The following is a 17,814-nucleotide window of genomic DNA, read 5'->3' as shown; positions in this document are numbered from 1 at the left end:
GTTGGTCCTTTGATTTACTGTGGGTGCTGTTGATTGTGTTTCCTGTTGGTCATTGATTTACTGTAGATTTTCTCTTTTTGATCCACTGGACAAGTTCAGAACCAACTAATTCCAGTCAGTGTGTTCACATCTCATCAGCCAATAAAGCAGATATAGTTCTTCCATGACCTGCAGTGACCTGGGGACTGGTCACTGTTTGGTCCTTTTTCTTCTCAGTAGTGATGGGACGTACTGTGCCGCTGTTTTGAAGCGTGTGTTTAGTGTTTCCAGGAAGTATTTAGTGAAGAGCATATCAGGTCTTGTATTGTTTAATGTGAGGTCATCGATGACGTTTGAAGCCTCGCTGCGTGTAGCGGTTCAGGAAGTGGTTCAAATTAAGCGGTAAAGCCCATGGAATCTCCAAACAAACTGTGGGCAGTGTTGGCGTGCACAGAGTTCTTGATTGATGTATTGGTAAGTTTGAGTGTTTATTTAAATTCAATTCAGTTTTATTTGTATAGCACCAAATCACAATACAAATCATCTCAAGGCACTTTACAAAACCTAAAACTAAAAACCCAACAAATCCCTTATGAGCAGCACTTGGCGACAGTGGAGAGGAAAAACTCCCTTTAATAGAAGAAAAAACCTCCAGCAGAACCAGGCTCAGTCTGGGCGGCCACCTGCCTCGACCGGTTGGGGTGAGTGGATAGAGGAGAGAGAAAAGAACAGCAACAATAAACAACAAATAGACACTGCAGGTTGGTGGGACCAGTAACTGCACATCAGTGATATACAGGTCCAGGACCAGGGACACCTGCAGAAGGTACAGAGAGAGAGGACAAATTCCAATGTACTTTATTTTTTACAGTCTGTTCTTTTATTCCCAGGTGAAATGTTGTGTGCTAAGGAGCTGGGTACAACAACAACACCTCACTGATGCTGAGGCCTTTTCATGGAATGCATGAAAATAATAATAAGGGAAGTGAAGGTGGACCCAGTCGGGGTGGGTAATTAAAAATTCTTTAACTTTAATGACACATTCCCATTTTTTGTTACAATATTTATTAATCATCCATAACGATGACATTACATAAAGGATAGGTCAGAAGTCAAAGTTCATATGTAGACTTCAGACACTTTGTCATTCAAGTACAAATGGAAAGTGCACATGTGAAATTCTGTTGCAGACTGGTTCACAGGCGTAAAACATATTGCACAATTAAAAAAACAGTAAAAACATATTCAAAGCAGTAAAACAGTAGTAAATAGTTTGGAATATATAGCACATTTAACAGTGAACAAAGTCAACCCTGTTGGACAAATACTGTTGTTTTTTTTTTGGGCAGGTTTTGCCTTTATCTGTAACTACAGGATCAGGTTCCACACCTGCTCAGGTCCTACAACAGGGGAAAGAGCCTGCAGCAGCTGGGACGCTGAGATCCACAGAGTTGGATCAGTCCACAGTCCAACCTTCACAGCACCAGCTGCTGCTGGACTGATTCCCATCACAGTGTGAAAGAGCCCAGACAAACAGATGATGGTAAAAATATAAATAGGGACAAATATGAGACGACACTTGTTGCCTCATGAGACCTGGAGGAAAGACTCAGCTGATGATGGAATTAAGTTCCATCCAGAGACTTTCAACAATTAATCTCCACATTTTTGATGTTCATTCTCTTCAACCAGCCCTGTTCTTCACAGACCAAGGAGGTTGTGAGTCAAAGATTAGAAACAACTGATTTATTATTGATTTATTATTGTTCTGTACAACCTCAGGCAGGCTGGTATTTACACTTTAATGTCAGGGCTGGACTCCTGGACTGGAGTACCAGGGTAACAACAGTCTATATATAAATAAGAGATAAAGTCACACCAGTCAAAACAGCAGCTTGGACAAATGGGAACCAACAGAAACCTTTGTGTTGCAGAAAGTTCCTATGACTCAACGTCAACAGACAAAGAAAGAAATGAGGTGAGAAACCTCAGAAACCTTTCAGTGAAACCAAAAGGAGGAAGTTGCTGCTGTGGATTTCAAAAATACCAAATGTGTCTAATGTCAGTTTGAGCTGCACAAACACAGTTTTGTGTTTGAGCTCAGACACACCTTCCTGTTCTTTGGTCCTGCAGGAAGAAGAGTTCTCCTCACTGTGGAACCATCACACAGCAGATGTCTGCTCATCCTTTCATCCCTCTGGAAGCTCTTCTCAAGAACAGGTTTTCTGAGGAACCACATGACTCGAGGACCCTCCTCCTCCTCCGTCAGTTCGTCAGCATCAGAGGAAGCAGCTGAGCAACAGGTGGAGCAGATGTGGGCGACAGCAGCTGTTCTCATGGCTGCACCAACATCTGTGCTGTTTGTGGCTTCCCTCACATCTTCATGGATCCTGGTTTCAGCCTCTGCAGGTAAAGCTTTGTGTGACTGTTGCTGTTGACTCCCTCTGTTCATGGACTTTGTTCTGCTGATGAGAACCTGTTGTTACTGTCACTGTTGGAGCTGCCTGGACTTTCCTGCAGCTCTTCTGCTGCAGCTGCTGGATGGATCTGTAGCTGCTCTTCATGTTGCAGGACCCAGGAACACGAGGATGTGGACTCACTGTGGGTTCTGCCCGTCGACCCGTCGGTGCAGCGTCTCGTCCTTTAGTGTGTCCATGCAGCTGCAGCAGGTTCACTGTGGTTTGTCTGGGATCAGTCTCTGACATGTGCAGGGTTTTTCAGAGAACATTATAAAAGCAGCACAAACTAAACTCCACTGTTGTTACTGATAATAATGTACTAGTAGTACACTTTGAAGTGCCCTGTTTCAAGACTTCTTGGGACTAAACCAGTCCAGTATTACTTTATAAAAGTACAGTCAAAGTATACTTTAGATGTAAAGTACACAAATAGTTCATATGTAAGTTCATGTTGTACTGCAACCGTACTGTGTATTGAACTTATTGGTACTAGTCCATCTTTTAGTTTAGGAAAGTATACTTTGAAGAATACTACAAATATACTTTATGTATGTAGTAAACCTGGAGTACCCTACTAGTTTTTAGTATTTCACACTCTACCTATAGTGCAGCAGCTCTGGCCTTGACAGGAAACTGTGACACCTTCACACCTTGAACAGCTTCCTGTTAGCAGGACCATGAAAACCCAGTGACTATTTGTGTAGATCTGAACAGAAACTGAAGAACAAAGGACAGGACAAGTATCACAGCAGCAGCAGGTCCACTCAGGCTGCAGCTACAAATCACTGGACATTATTGTTTTCCACCCATGTACTTTTTACTCTGAGCCACACAATACTACAAAACAAATACTTAAATCTTATGGATACAGCAAGAAATCTTCATTATCCTTCATTACACTGAGTATATCTTGAACATCTAAGTACAAGTACTGACCAAATAAACTAAGATACTTCCGTATACTTGTGTATGATTGTGTTGCACAGGAACAACAGGCTGCCATCATGTCACATAATAAACATGAGCTTTGTTTAAGACTGTCTGAGCTGATTTCAACTACACTTCAATCTGTTCTTCACTTCAGAGTCAAATTACATCACAGCTGAACCTGGATACACTGTCACTCTGCCATGTCGAGCTCCCAGCAGCTCAGAGATCAGAGCTGTAGAGTGGACCAGACCTGATCTGGATCCAGAAGAAATCTTTTTGTACTGGAACAAGAGGTTTGATCCAGACAACCAGCATCCATCTTTTAAGGAGCGGGTGGAGCTGAAGGACTCACAGATGAAGGATGGAGACGTGTCTGTGACTCTGAAGGATGTGACGTTGAATGACACTGGGACATACGAGTGTCGTGTCGCCCAGAGTCAATCAAAAGGACCTGATCCCATCAGCATCATCCACCTGAGAGTCTCAGTAGGTGAGTGTGTGTTTGTCTGAGCAGCAGAGCTGAAGCTGCTTCCTGGTTGTTGATGTGAGACCAGATGTTTGTGTTTTCTCCAGATGTTGTTGATGAGACTTTGTAGAAAACAGCTGGATGAGTGATGTGGTCAAAGTGCAGGAGATAATGTCTGACAGGAGTTTGTTCTGTTCTTCAGTCATCACCTACCTGACACTTCACACCTGTCCTGTCCATATCTGTGTTAACACTTCAGTCAGATCGGGGCTGCTGGTGGAGTAGCGGTAGTGTGCCCGTCCACATACACCGGTTCAAGTCCTGAGCCGGCCGTCCTATATATGTCCTCCCCTCCTCTCTACCCTAAAAACTTCCTGTCTCTACACTCTACACTGTCTTGTCAAATAAAGCCCCAAAAAAACACTTCAGTCAGATCACTGTGTTGATGTGAAAAATATGACAAGTGTTAGTTTGGAGACAAACCAGAGATTTAATGTCAGAAAAGGACTTAGATTCTACATTTAGACCAACTGGGAAAACCATCACCTAAACCTCCATTAAATCTTATTTATCACTGGTTTCTAACGTCTCTGCTCCATGTTTTCCCTCTTTACTGCAGACATGATGATCATCACAGCTGAACCTGGAGACACTGTCACTCTGCCATGTCAAGTTCCCAGGAGCTCAGAGATCTTAATTTTACTGTGGACCAGACCTGATCTGGATCCAGACTATGTCTTTGTGTACAGGAACAAGAGGTCTGACCCAGACAACCAGCATCCATCTTTTAAGGAGCGGGTGGAGCTGAAGGACTCACAGATGAAGGATGGAGACGTGTCTGTGACTCTGAAGGATGTGGTGTTTACTGACACTGGGACATACGAGTGTCATGTCATTCAGAGATCAGCAGGAAGCTTGATGAGCACCATCTACCTGAATGTTACACAGGCAGGTGAGTTTCTAAGTTGCCACATCACATTTGTGCACGTTTCCTGTTAGACCAGGGCCGACTTCCAAACTAACTGAGACATCAGGGTTCACAGTCTGCACAGAGAAACTTCCCACTGGCAGCAGGTGGATGTGAACGCAGCCTTTCAGTGTTAGAGCTAACGTTAATAAAATCCAATGATGCTGCACTGATTCAGACATGACCTGACCAGGTGTCTTTGTTGTCCCTGTCACAGCTGCAGCCTCTGATCGACACCTGTCTGTGCTCAGAATCATCCTCTGCATCGTGGTCAGTTCCCCGTACATCATCTCCACCTTCCTCCTGGTGTCTGTGCATCGACAGAGGCCTGCAGGTAACACTCTGAGTCACCTCCTAATGTCAGGCTTAATGCTAACAGCAGCATGCTAACATTAGCTAGTTAGCAGCACACACAGCTGGGGCTGATGGGAAAGTCTTCAGGTGTGCAGGTCATAGACCAAAATGTGAGTTTCTCCAGGTGCCTTTAAATGATTCACACATGATTATCACAATCATCAACCAACTCTGCAGGGAGGAAGACGCCTGTTTCCATGACGACGCCCCCATCCAACGAGGACGACGGGGGATTGGACGAGCAGCTTGATGACGTCACCACCGAGCATCATTTCTGAGAGACTTTCATTCATAGAATGAATGAAAGCAATAAAACTAAATATATGAATCTAAAGTTATTTCACAGAGAGACAATCCAGATCAGTGTTGTTCTATTTACAAACACATATTTCCAAATGTCCAGTTTCTGCACTGACTCCAATATCACACTCACACAGTGAGTCCAGCTTATATCCTTATATCCCTCTGCTGTCAGTGAACGCACCACAACAGACCTGAACACATCATTCCATCCAGCAGGAGACAAGTGCAGGACAGAAATATTAATGTTCTATGTTCTTATGACAAATGAGTCTCAGCTTTAAATGAAACAGCTACAATAGAAATAGCAGAGATTCTGTAAATATGGTGAATGTGTCAGACCTGCTTCTCAGCATTATTCCAATAAAGTGAGCACAGTGCACGTTTGACATCTGTCTAATAGCTTTGATGAGAAGTCCTTTCAAAATAATGGACCAAGTAAAGATGGAGAACGCTGTTTCCTCCATCAGGTCCATTATTTTTCTGTATCAGCTGTGTGTTCTGGCTTTTCTACTATGGCCACTTCCTGAGCAACAGGAAGGAAAAGATGTGTTTTTCTGTGTTTTCTTCTTTGAAACATGGAACATACATGAAGCATCAAGTTGCTGCTCAGGTTACCTGCTGGTTTGTCTGATGTGTCCTGATGTGCAGTTTTCTGACCTGCAGCCAATGACAAACCACTGATTTCTGTCTGAGCTGGAAAATGGACTTTAGGGTTGGTCTGATTCTGTTGAACTAACTGGTTCCTGTGATGTAGAACCTGAGATGTAATTTGTTTCATTTCTACCTCCAAGCTCTAAATTTATATCTTTTTTTTCAGCCTGAAACATTTTGTATAAACAGTAACACACAGTCCGTCCAGCTGCTGCTGCTGCTGCTGTCAGTCCCAGTCCACAGATGAGGACGATCCATCTCCAACGTGCTGCGTCTGGTCTCTCAGGTTCAGACCAGTCCCTCGCTGCTGTAAAGAGACAAATCAAATCTGTGTCTTTCATGTGAAGAAACAACTTTTCTGCAAGAAGGACGTGAATCAGTTCAGTTCAGGCAGAGCAGGAAGGATTGTAGTTTCCACAATACTTTTCTTCTCTGATTCTTATTTAGCAAAAAGCTGCTGAAATGAATCTGTGAGGAAAGTTTCACTGAACCAACTTACCTGTGACGTTGAGGTGACAGCTGTTATAGTTTGTACCACCATCTGTCTTCACTGAACACAGGTACAGACCAGAGTCCTCAGTCCTGAGTCTGGACACATGAAGTCTGACTCGTCCTTCTCTGAGGACGTCTTTGTCAAACTGGACTCGTCCTGAAAACTGTTTGTCCTGAGACTCTGGGACCTCAACACCCTCATGTAGATGAAACAGGACTGGGTCTTTGTCCTCAGTTAACAGTTGACAGAAGATGTAAAGTGCTGAGAGAGACATGTGAGCTGTGGTTGTGAAGGTCCAGTCCAGTGTGATGTCGTGGTTCTCCTCTGCCTGATAGGAGCTCTGTGTCACATTCACTACAAATGTTCCTGTTGAGGAGACACAGAGGGAAAGTGACGACCACACACACTCACAACTTGGATTATTTTGGATTTCCAATTGATTTGAGTTAGTGGATAAAAACTGACCCCAGGTAAAGGGGGTCAGGCTATTGAGCAGCAGGATCCAGCAGACCATCTTCTCCTGTCAGAGGAGACAGAGCTGAAGAGTCACAAACATGAAAAACCCAGAGGACGAACTTCGGTAAGATTATATAGAAGTTTTACTTTCAAGGAGTAACAGTCACACAGCACCTTGGTACAGCATGAGGGTCACTGGCTGCTTCCAGCCCAACACATCAGTTTTCATGGAAACACAAAAGGAGGTGGTTTCTCACAGAAAGACGTCTGGGCCCTTATCAAATAGTCAAGGTTAGAGCAAACTGTTCTCACTGAGAGCAACAATTATATTTCCACAATACACAATAGGCCCCATTCAGAAGAGTTTCAGTTCTACTAAAGTCAGGTGGATCAGGTCACAGGAGGGTAAACATTTTAATTTCTCTACCAGTTAGCTGAGTATAAAGAGTTTGACCTGACCGATGAAAATCCATTTCATTGGAAACGGATCTTCATTTGTTTCTCCATCAGCCTGCTGTAGACTTTGCAGGTGAAGGTTCCTGAGCCTGTTGGATATCTCAGGGTCAGAGTGAGGTCTCCAGTTCTCAGCAGGTCTTCATTCATCTCTGTTCTGGTTCTGTAAAACCTGTGCTGTTCTTCAGGTTGGTCAGAGCCGTTCTGATACACATGGACCATCTCACCTTCTACTTCATCATTCTCTAGCTCCATCCACTTCACTGTGATGTCTTCAGGCAGGTCAGCTGTGGTTATGAAGGGCAGCTGGACAGACACCACCCCTGATTCCACCTCCACCTCCTCCGGTGGGACTGAGAGGCCAACAGGCACAACATGAGCTGGACAGACAGCAGCAGGACTGTCAGGAACAGCAGCTCCCTGTTCCATCCTTCTCTAACAGAACCCAGTGGAAACTAGGTTGTGAATGAAGACATGTTTCATTGTGTTACTAAAGTCCAGGTTTCAGTCCTGATTGAGGACCATCAGCAGCTACTTATTAGAGACTGATTCATTCTGTGTTTGTTCCTGAAATGAGCTGAGACACAGTCAAAGATGAACAGCAATGAACTGATCTTAAATGTTTGGGTCTCTGCTGGAACAGAATCGTCTGGAGTTCTGCTCAGACTGAGCGAACCTGTCGAGAGAGAGAGTTACTCACAGACCGTAGGCGTGGCCTCCATCTTCACACTCACTGATGTGAGGTCTGATCTCTGATCAGTTCCTGGTGACAGGAAGTCAAACCCTCGTGCTTCTTGCAACAAATCAGACACAATCTCAGATCAAACTGGTGCTTCAGGAGGAAAAACAACCAGAGAGTCAAAGAGAAGAAGAAGATGTGCAGGAACCATTGACCAGAGGCATTCTGGGATTGTTGTTGTGACCTGCAGTTATTCAGTGTAATGAAACACGAGTTTCGTCCTGAAACACTGGGTCAGAGTCAGTCTCCAGTATTAATGAGAAGCTGTAGATGACAGTGGTCTCTAGCTGACAGGAAGTGACACTGAGCCAATGTGGTTAGAGGCCTGATGCTCTGTGGAGCTGATCACACTCTGCCTGCTGACTGGACACAAGGAAAACCAGCTGGTCGGTGTCTCAGGTGTGACGTTGGTGAAGTTTGTCCTGAATATGTGCAGGGACAGACTGGGGGCAAATCAAACAGACCAAATGCCAGGGGGACTCTGGCTCATTAGCTCACAGGGGGGGTGAGCAATGGTAAAACGTGGAGACAAAAGCCTGAAAGTTAATGTGCTGGACATAATCAGGGACATACCTGAGGCTGACAGGGCTGAGATGCTCAGCAGGCTGCATTCTGCCGTCTCACCACTAGATGCTGCTAAATCCTTCATTTTTCTAAACACTGTGGATGTTGGATGGAATCTGTGCCACATCCATAATATGGGAAATGCTCTGTCCTGGGTTTTCATACACCTGGTTCTAGGGGAAGAACAGTGCTGCTCTGAGTCCACAGGGTCATGTGGAAATCTGGATTCAGCTCATGTTCACACGGAGACATGAAACACTAAGTGAACTCATCAATATAATCCAATAATGATCTAATAATCAGTGTAATCTGTGATCAGACCCCCTGCTGTGTTTACTGCACTAATGAGCACTTTAAATCTCTGCATCACAAAGATCAATAATCAATTCTCATCAATGATTCTGTTCAAGTTTGGATTTAAAGCTTCAGAAGCAGAAAATCAATGCAGACACTTCTTAAATTGACTCAGTGACTTGTTGTGTTATTGGAGCTTGTTTGATGACAGAGGCTGGACTCAGATAATATTAGAGAAGAAGAAAACACAATAGTCAGCAGTCAGTAAAATAAACAGTCAGTAACTGTCCAGCTGACCCTACAGAGGACACCATACCAAGGCTCAGATAATCACATGTTGCTGGATGGTCAACTATATACAATACACATACTCAAGAAATACTACTAATACTACATCAATACTATATACAATACACATAACTCAATAAATACTGCTAATACTACATCAATACTATATACAATACACATACTCAAGAAATACTAATACTACATCAATACTATATACAATACACATAACTCAATAAATACTACTAATACTACATCAATACTATATACAATACACATAACTCAATAAATACTGCTAATACTACATCAATACTATATACAATACACATACTCAAGAAATACTACTAATACTACATCAATACTATATACAATACACATAACTCAAGAAATACTACTAATACTACATCTATACTATATACAATACACATAACTCAAGAAATACTACTAATACTACATCAATACTATATAAAATACACATAACTCAATAAATACTACTAATACTACATCAATACTATATACAAAACACATAACTCAAGAAATACTACTAATACTACATCAATACTATATACAATACACATAATTCAAGAAATAATACTAATACTACATCAATACTATATACAATACACATACTCAAGAAATACTGCTAATACTACATCAATACTATATAAAATACACATAACTCAATAAATACTACTAATACTACATCAATACTATATACAAAACACATAACTCAAGAAATACTACTAATACTACATCAATTCTATATACAATACTGCTGCTGCCACAAACCTGGATGAACTCACGGACTCTGTTACATCTTACATCAGTTTCTGTGAGGACATGTGCATTCCCACCCGGACCTTCTTAACATACAACAACGACAAACCATGGTTCTCTGGAAAACTCAGACAGCTTCGTAAAGCCAAAGGAGATGCCTACAGAAGTGGTGATCGGGTCTTGTATAATCAGGCCAGGAACACACTGAATAAGGAGATCAGAGCAGCTAAGAGGAGCTACTCCAAAAAGCTGGAAAACCAGTTTACAGCTAACGACTCTGCTTCAGTGTGGAGAGGCCTGAGGACAATAACCAACTATAGGACTCCATCCTCCTCCTCAATAGGCAATCAAACGCTGGTGAACGATCTGAATGAGTTTTATTGCAGATTTGAATCACCCCCCACCCGCTCTGATTGTCCTCCAGAGCAACCATTAACACCTCCATCCATCAACCCCCTCTCCCCCGCTCTGATACTTCAGACCAGTGTGGACGATGTGTGTCGGCTCTTCAGGAAGCAGAAGAGAAGGAAAGCACCAGGACCAGATGGGGTTTCACCATCATGCCTCAGAACCTGTGCTGACCAGCTGGCTCCCATCTTCTCTCTGATCTTCAACAGATCACTGGAGCTGTGTGAAGTCCCTGCATGCTTCAAACGCTCCACCATCATTCCCATCCCCAAGAAGCCAAAAATCACAGGACTCAACGACTACAGACCAGTGGCTCTGACATCCGTGGTCATGAAGTCCTTTGAAAGACTGGTGTTGGCCCATCTGAAGAACGTCACTGGACCCTTCCTGGACCCCCTGCAGTTTGCCTACCGATCCAATCGGTCCGTGGATGATGCAGTCAATATGGGGCTGCACTACATCCTGCAACATCTGGACAAACCAGGGACTTATGTAAGGATTCTGTTTGTGGACTTCAGCTCAGCATTCAACACCATCATCCCATCACTCCTCCAGAATAAACTCTCCCAGCTCTCTGTTCCTGACTCCACCTGTCAGTGGATTACAAGCTTCCTGACGGATAGGCAACAGCTAGTGAGGATGGGGAAATTTACTTCTGGCTCCCGCATCACCAGCACCGGCGCCCCCCAGGGGTGTGTTCTCTCCCCACTGCTCTTCTCCCTCTACACAAACGACTGCACCTCCTGCGACTCCTCTGTGAAACTCCTGAAGTTTGCAGATGACACCACTGTCATTGGTCTCATCCAGGACGGTGAAGAGTCTGCATACAGACAGGAGGTGGAGCAGCTGGCTCGCTGGTGCAGTCACAACAACTTGGAGCTAAACACGCTCAAAACAGTGGAGATGGTTGTGGACTTCAGGAGAAATGCCCCCACCCACCCCCCTCTCACCATTATGAACAGCACTGTGGCACTAGTGGAGTCATTCAGGTTCCTGGGCACCACCATCTCTCAGGACCTGAAGTGGAACTTCCACATCGACTCCATCACGAAGAAGGCCCAGCAGAGGTTGTACTTCCTGCGCCAGCTGAAGAAGTTCAACCTTCCACAGACGCTGCTGACCCAGTTCTACTCAGCGGTCATCGAGTCGGTCCTGTGCTCCTCCATCACTGTCTGGTTTAGTTCTGCCTCTAAATCAGACATCCGAAGACTTCAGAGGACAGTCCGGACCGCTGAGAAGATCATCGGTGTTACCCTACCCACCCTCCAAGTCCTGTTCACCTCCAGAGTGAGAAAAAGAGCTCGGAAAATCACTCTGGATGCCACCCACCCGAGTCACCACCTCTTCCAGCTCTTACCGTCTGGCCGGCGCTTCAGAGCTCCAAACATCAAGACAGCCCGGCACAAAGGAAGCTTCTTCCCTCAGGCCATCCAACTCTTAAACTCGTAGCTCTCCACCATTCCCTTCCACCACCTGCACTATGACACTTGCACCTTCTTGCTCTTTGCACACCAATTAGTTCCCCTTTCATCCTGTTTCTCAGGTTATCTGTGCATTTTTCTCTTAGTCTTTTAGTTTTTTGTAGCATTTCTGTAGCATTTATGTTTACTGTTTGACCCTTTGTAGCATTTGTATTTATGTCTGTTTGCACTGGAGTACCCCCCCCCCCCCCCCCCCCCCCCCCGTACCAAAACAAATTCCTTGTGTGTGTGTGTGTGCACACTCACTTGGCAATAAAGCTCATTCTGATTCTGATTCTGATTCTGATACACATAATTCAAGAAATAATACTAATACTACATCAATACTATATACAATACACATACTCAAGAAATACTACTAATACTACATCAATACTATATAAAATACACATAACTCAATAAATACTACTAATACTACATCAATACTATATACAAAACACATAACTCAAGAAATACTACTAATACTACATCAATACTATATACAATACACATAACTCAAGAAATAATACTAATACTACATCAATACTATATACAATACACATTCTCAAGAAATACTGCTAATACTACATCAATACTATATACAATACACATACTCAAGAAATACTACTAATACTACATCAATACTATATAAAATACACATAACTCAATAAATACTACTAATACTACATCAATACTATATACAAAACACATAACTCAAGTAATACTACTAATACTACATCAATACTATATACAATACACATAACTCAAGAAATACTACTAATACTACATCAATACTATATACAATACGCATAACTCAATAAATACTACTACTACTACATCAATACTATATACAATACACATAACTCAATAAATACTACTACTACTACATCAATACTATATACAATACACATAACTCAAGAAATACTACTAATACTATATACAATACACATAACTCAAGAAATACTACTAATACTATATACAATACACATAACTCAAGAAATACTACTAATACTATATACAATACACATAACTCAAGAAATACTACTACTACTACATCAATACTATATACAATACACATAACTCAAGAAATACTACTACTACTACATCAATACTATATACAATACACATAACTCAATAAATAGTACTAATACTACATCAATACTATATACAATACACATAACTCAAGAAATACTAGTAATACTACATCAATACTATATACAATACACATAACTCAAGAAATACTAATACTACATCTATACTATATACAATACACATAACTCAAGAAATACTACTAATACTATATACAATACACATAACTCAAGAAATACTACTAATACTATATACAATACACATAACTCAAGAAATACTACTAATACTATATACAATACACATAACTCAAGAAATACTACTACTACTACATCAATACTATATACAATACACATAACTCAAGAAATACTACTACTACTACATCAATACTATATACAATACACATAACTCAATAAATAGTACTAATACTACATCAATACTATATACAATACACATAACTCAAGAAATACTAGTAATACTACATCAATACTATATACAATACACATAACTCAAGAAATACTAATACTACATCTATACTATATACAATACACATAACTCAAGAAATACTGCTAATACTACATCAATACTATATACAATACACATAACTCAAGAAATACTACTAATACTACATCAATACTGAGAGATAACCACATGAGAGATACACATGAGAGATACACATGAGATAACCGGAACCTGCACTGACGCCACGAGGTGAATGCCACATGGACAAAAGGTTGAAGAGAAGATTCCGTATCGAGGCCCAAGAGCAGATTTAATTTTGCACAGACCTTTAATATTCCCTCCCTATAAACACCGAGCTCTCAGCAGGAAAACACTGCAGGAACAACAAGGATTTCATTCTGGCATTTGTAAGGACACATCTTAATACAGAGCCCTGGACTTCCTGTCAGTTCTCAGTTTGGCTCTTCTTTGGGTGAGGCTGAGTTGAGTTGAGCGCTAACGCCCTACTCCGGTTTTGGAAGACAAAGGTGAACCCAGAAGCCCAACTCTAAATATTATATTTAGGCCTGTTTTCTGTAAAGCTCAGTAAAAACTAGTGTCCTTGGAAATAACTGGAGCTGAGGTCGTTCTTCGTTAAGAGGAGTCGACGACAAGAGAAAATGGTGGAACAAAAAGTCGCGTCACTGCTGAGTCTTTGTTTCCTGGTCTGTGTGACTGAAGGTGAGTCCTGTTCATTGGTTTTCGATTGAAGAGTGAATCAGTTCATTTAAAGGTTGTTATTGTGTCGTTCACTCTGAGCTGTTGTTGCTGCGACACTCGCCTTCGATGGCTCTGGACTCCATGATGACACAGCAAATTGTTTTATCGTTTCTACGACAGCAGGACGTTCCACAAACAAACAAACAAACAACCACTGGCCAAATGCTTTGACACCTTATACAGTCCAGCACTGACTGACATCAGGTCTTGGTAAATGGTAAAGGCCTTTTCTACACTCAAGTGTACTCAATGCGCTTTTACACTATTTGTCCATTCACCCACTTGCTCACACCACCAGAGGGCACCTTGGGGCTCAGTGTCTTGCCCAAGGACACTTCAGCAAGCACCAGGGAAACCAAGGATCGAAACACCAACCCTCTGTTTCACGGTTCATTCCTTTTCTGGTTTTCTTATTTATGGCCAAAGGAGACCAAAGCAGCTGCTCCTGTTCCACAACCAGCCTTAACAAACTGACCCAGACTAAGCCCAGATAAGGTCCATCAGTGACCCAGTAGGTCTGGACTTTCATCTCTACGTCCAACAGAACCAAACATGGGGCTACACTGGCAGCTCAGAACACCAGACTCCTATAGAGGCTTTTTGAAACCGTCATGGTCCGACACAGTCCTCTGTGAGGAACCATAGACAAGCAGCAACAGGAAGCAGGAAACCCAAACCTGTGGACCCCCCTCTGGTCCAGTATGTCCCTGTCATCAGACAGGACATGTGTGATAGAAATACACTTGTTAGATTAAATACAACAAACCTGGAAATCTGTTGTTCCTCAGTGTGAGAACGAAAGAAAAGAAAAGATGAATTTTCTGGTTTGTCCTGCTGAGAGCAGATATTTGATCAAATGTCAAAACTAATAATCCACATGTTGTTTTTAAAATACAAACAGAAAAACAATTTTAAGTCCAGCTCCTGTTTGTTTTGTTGGTGGAAGGAAAAAAGCAGCTTCTGTTTCCACTTCTGCTCTTCTGTAAATCAAACTGAAAATATAGACGTGTCTCAGTCAACAGCTGATTTTATAGACTCCACCTGACTTCCTGGACTGACAGTGAGACACACCTGCTGTAAAACAAATATCTGATTTTCATACGTCTCCACACCCATTGACATGTCAGAGCTTTGAACAGTGTTTCTGATTTTAGCCTGATGGAGGATCTGAATCCTTCCTGTCCAACCACAGTCCCACTTTGGAGGAACACGTCAGTAATAACTTCATCATCTTTGCTCAGGCTGTAAACAGATTTCTCTGGATTTAGGCTGCTCTCTGTCTGTTCCTCTGTTCTTCAGGTCAGAGAACCATCACAGCTGAACCTGGACAGAACGTCACTCTGCCATGTGAAGTTAACAACTCAGAGATCACACATCTACAGTGGACCAGACCTGATCTGTATCCAGACTATGTCTTTGTGTACCGGCACGGGAGGTTTGATCTAGAAAACCAGCATCCACATTTTAAAAAGCGGGTGGAGCTGAAGAACTCACAGATGAAGGATGGAGACGTGTCTGTGACTCTGAAGAATGTGACGTTTACTGACACTGGGACATACGAGTGTCGTGACTTCCAAGGTCAATCAAAAGGACCTGAACTCATCAACATCATCCACCTGAGAGTCTCAGCAGGTGAGTGTGTGTTTGTCTGAGCAGCAGAGCTGAAGCTGCTTCCTGGTTGTTGATGTGAGACCAGATGTTTGTGTTTTCTCCAGATGTTGTTGATGAGACTTTGTAGAAAACAGCTGGATGAGTGATGTGGTCAAAGTGCAGGAGATAATGTCTGACAGGAGTTTGTTCTGTTCTTCAGTCATCACCTACCTGACACCTCACACCTGTTCTCTCCTGCAGGTCACACAGGTGGACACAAGGATGGAGGAGACAAGGGTGGAGGTGACCAGGATGGAGGAGACCAGGATGGAGGAGACCAGGATGGAGGAGACCAGGATGGAGGAGACAAACGTCGTGGTCGTGTTGGACTAATAGTTGCTGTTGTTCTTTTTCTTGTTGCTGTTGTTGGTTTAGTTTTCTATATAAAACATCGATGTCAAAGAGCCAGAGAGCAGGTTTCAGTCCAGCAGCCTGTTGATGGAGAAAGTCTCCAACATCTGGTGTGAAACCTGAATCCATAATGGACAATGGACTGTATGAACATGTCCCTTAAAGTCAAACCACTGGACAGTCAGTGTGTGACAAACCAGTCTCTCCCCAGGACTGAACATAAATCAGTGTTTCTGCTCCACCAGCTGTTCCTGTCATGTGACCCCTCCTTGAATTGCCACCTTATTGTGGTGGGGGGTTTGTGTGTTTAGAGGATCCTGGGAGCAGGTGGAGCCACATGAACATGTGTTTGTGTTAGAGACCAGTATTCAGATTGTTGTTATTACCTGATTGTGTGTTACACATTTCTCTGTATGTGTGTCCTTTGTTTTCATCAGGAGAGACACACACACTGGTTGTACAATAAAGTGGGTTGTGACTGAGACGTTGTCGTGAGTCAGTTCAACAACATGTGGTGTCCAACAGGCTGTGAGCAGAGGGCCCACAGTAGAGACATGGGTCATGTTGTGTAGCTCAGTAAACACACAGACACACACACAGCAACACAAACAGCAGCTCCACTAAGTCCTTCCTGTGGGAACATGTTGAAGCTGATGATTATTGATCCTGGACTGTAGTGCAGCTGATTGTGTTACTGTGATGGCTTTGGAAAACACAATGACACAGTCACATCTGGTCACGTCTTATTCAGTGTTTGTGGACAAGCTGGTGGATTCACTGTTGGTTGGTTTTCTGCACAATCACACTCAGAGGTTTGGACCAGAAACTCTGGTAGATCCTGTTGAAACTCACCTGATGTTACCTGGATGCTGCTGAGCCAGTCTTAAACAAATCATATCACAGTCAGCTGACTGGTTACCAAGCAACAGCAGGTGAGTCAATACAACACAGAGTTTAACTACGGCCAATAACACAAGCATTTATTGGCACAGGCGACTGGACTGTCTGGTTATGAATATAATGAATTATTAAAATGAAGTGACACGTGACCAGCAGGTGTTTTGGTTTGAGGCTTGTCTGTGATCAAAGCCAGTTCATCCTCCCTGAATCATCCATCATCTGTACCCCCTTAGTCCTAACCCTGGACAGGTCACCAGTCCACCACAGGGGCCCCAGAATCAGGGAGGGCCTTCTGGGACCTTAAAGTGACAAACTCATGTGAAGCGTCTGTGCTTCCACCTGCTGCTTCTTATGCTGCATTTCTTTCAGTTTGAGTTTAGGCTCTAATACAGACTTTGGCCATCAGGGGGCCTCAGCGCTCAGGTGAGACAGGTAGTTGCGGCCTGCAGCCAGCCCTCACCTTCAGTGTGGGCAAAGCCAGGGAAGCTGTGGTCCAGGTCAGGTCCAAGCAGCAGGATGTGAAGCTGGATTATACTGAAGTTTCCTGACAAAGGTTTGTTTCACTTTA

General features: G+C 42.9%; 1 protein-coding gene across 1 annotated transcript; it reads left to right on the top strand.

Moving 5' to 3' along the window:
• Positions 1–1,660: 1,660 nt before the first annotated feature.
• LOC113125380 (CD226 antigen-like) lies at positions 1,661–17,794 on the top strand. Its single transcript, XM_033325731.1, has 8 exons — positions 1,661–1,957; positions 2,113–2,388; positions 3,523–3,858; positions 4,454–4,786; positions 5,019–5,135; positions 15,645–15,977; positions 16,197–16,318; positions 17,639–17,794. The coding sequence occupies exons 2-8, from the start codon at positions 2,217–2,219 to the stop codon at positions 17,792–17,794; spliced, it is 1,569 nt and encodes a 522-aa protein (XP_033181622.1). The 5' UTR covers positions 1,661–1,957; positions 2,113–2,216.
• The last annotated feature ends 20 nt before the right edge of the window (positions 17,795–17,814 follow it).

Source organism: Mastacembelus armatus, chromosome 18 (genome assembly GCF_900324485.2).
Source record: "Mastacembelus armatus chromosome 18, fMasArm1.2, whole genome shotgun sequence".
In the NCBI taxonomy this organism is placed as follows: domain Eukaryota; kingdom Metazoa; phylum Chordata; class Actinopteri; order Synbranchiformes; family Mastacembelidae; genus Mastacembelus; species Mastacembelus armatus.
This window is presented reverse-complemented; position numbering and strand designations above follow the sequence as displayed.

What these genes read in the sequence shown, in the direction of transcription:
- LOC113125380 (XM_033325731.1), top strand. Translation starts at nt 2,217, where the DNA reads ATGACTCGAGGACCCTCCTCCTCCTCCGTCAGTTCGTCAGCATCAGAG. An exon ending in CCACCTGAGAGTCTCAGTAG is followed by an intron (nt 3,859 to 4,453) that starts GTGAGTGTGTGT and finishes TCTTTACTGCAG; the next exon opens with ACATGATGATCATCACAGCT. An exon ending in CCACCTGAGAGTCTCAGCAG is followed by an intron (nt 15,978 to 16,196) that starts GTGAGTGTGTGT and finishes TCTCTCCTGCAG; the next exon opens with GTCACACAGGTGGACACAAG.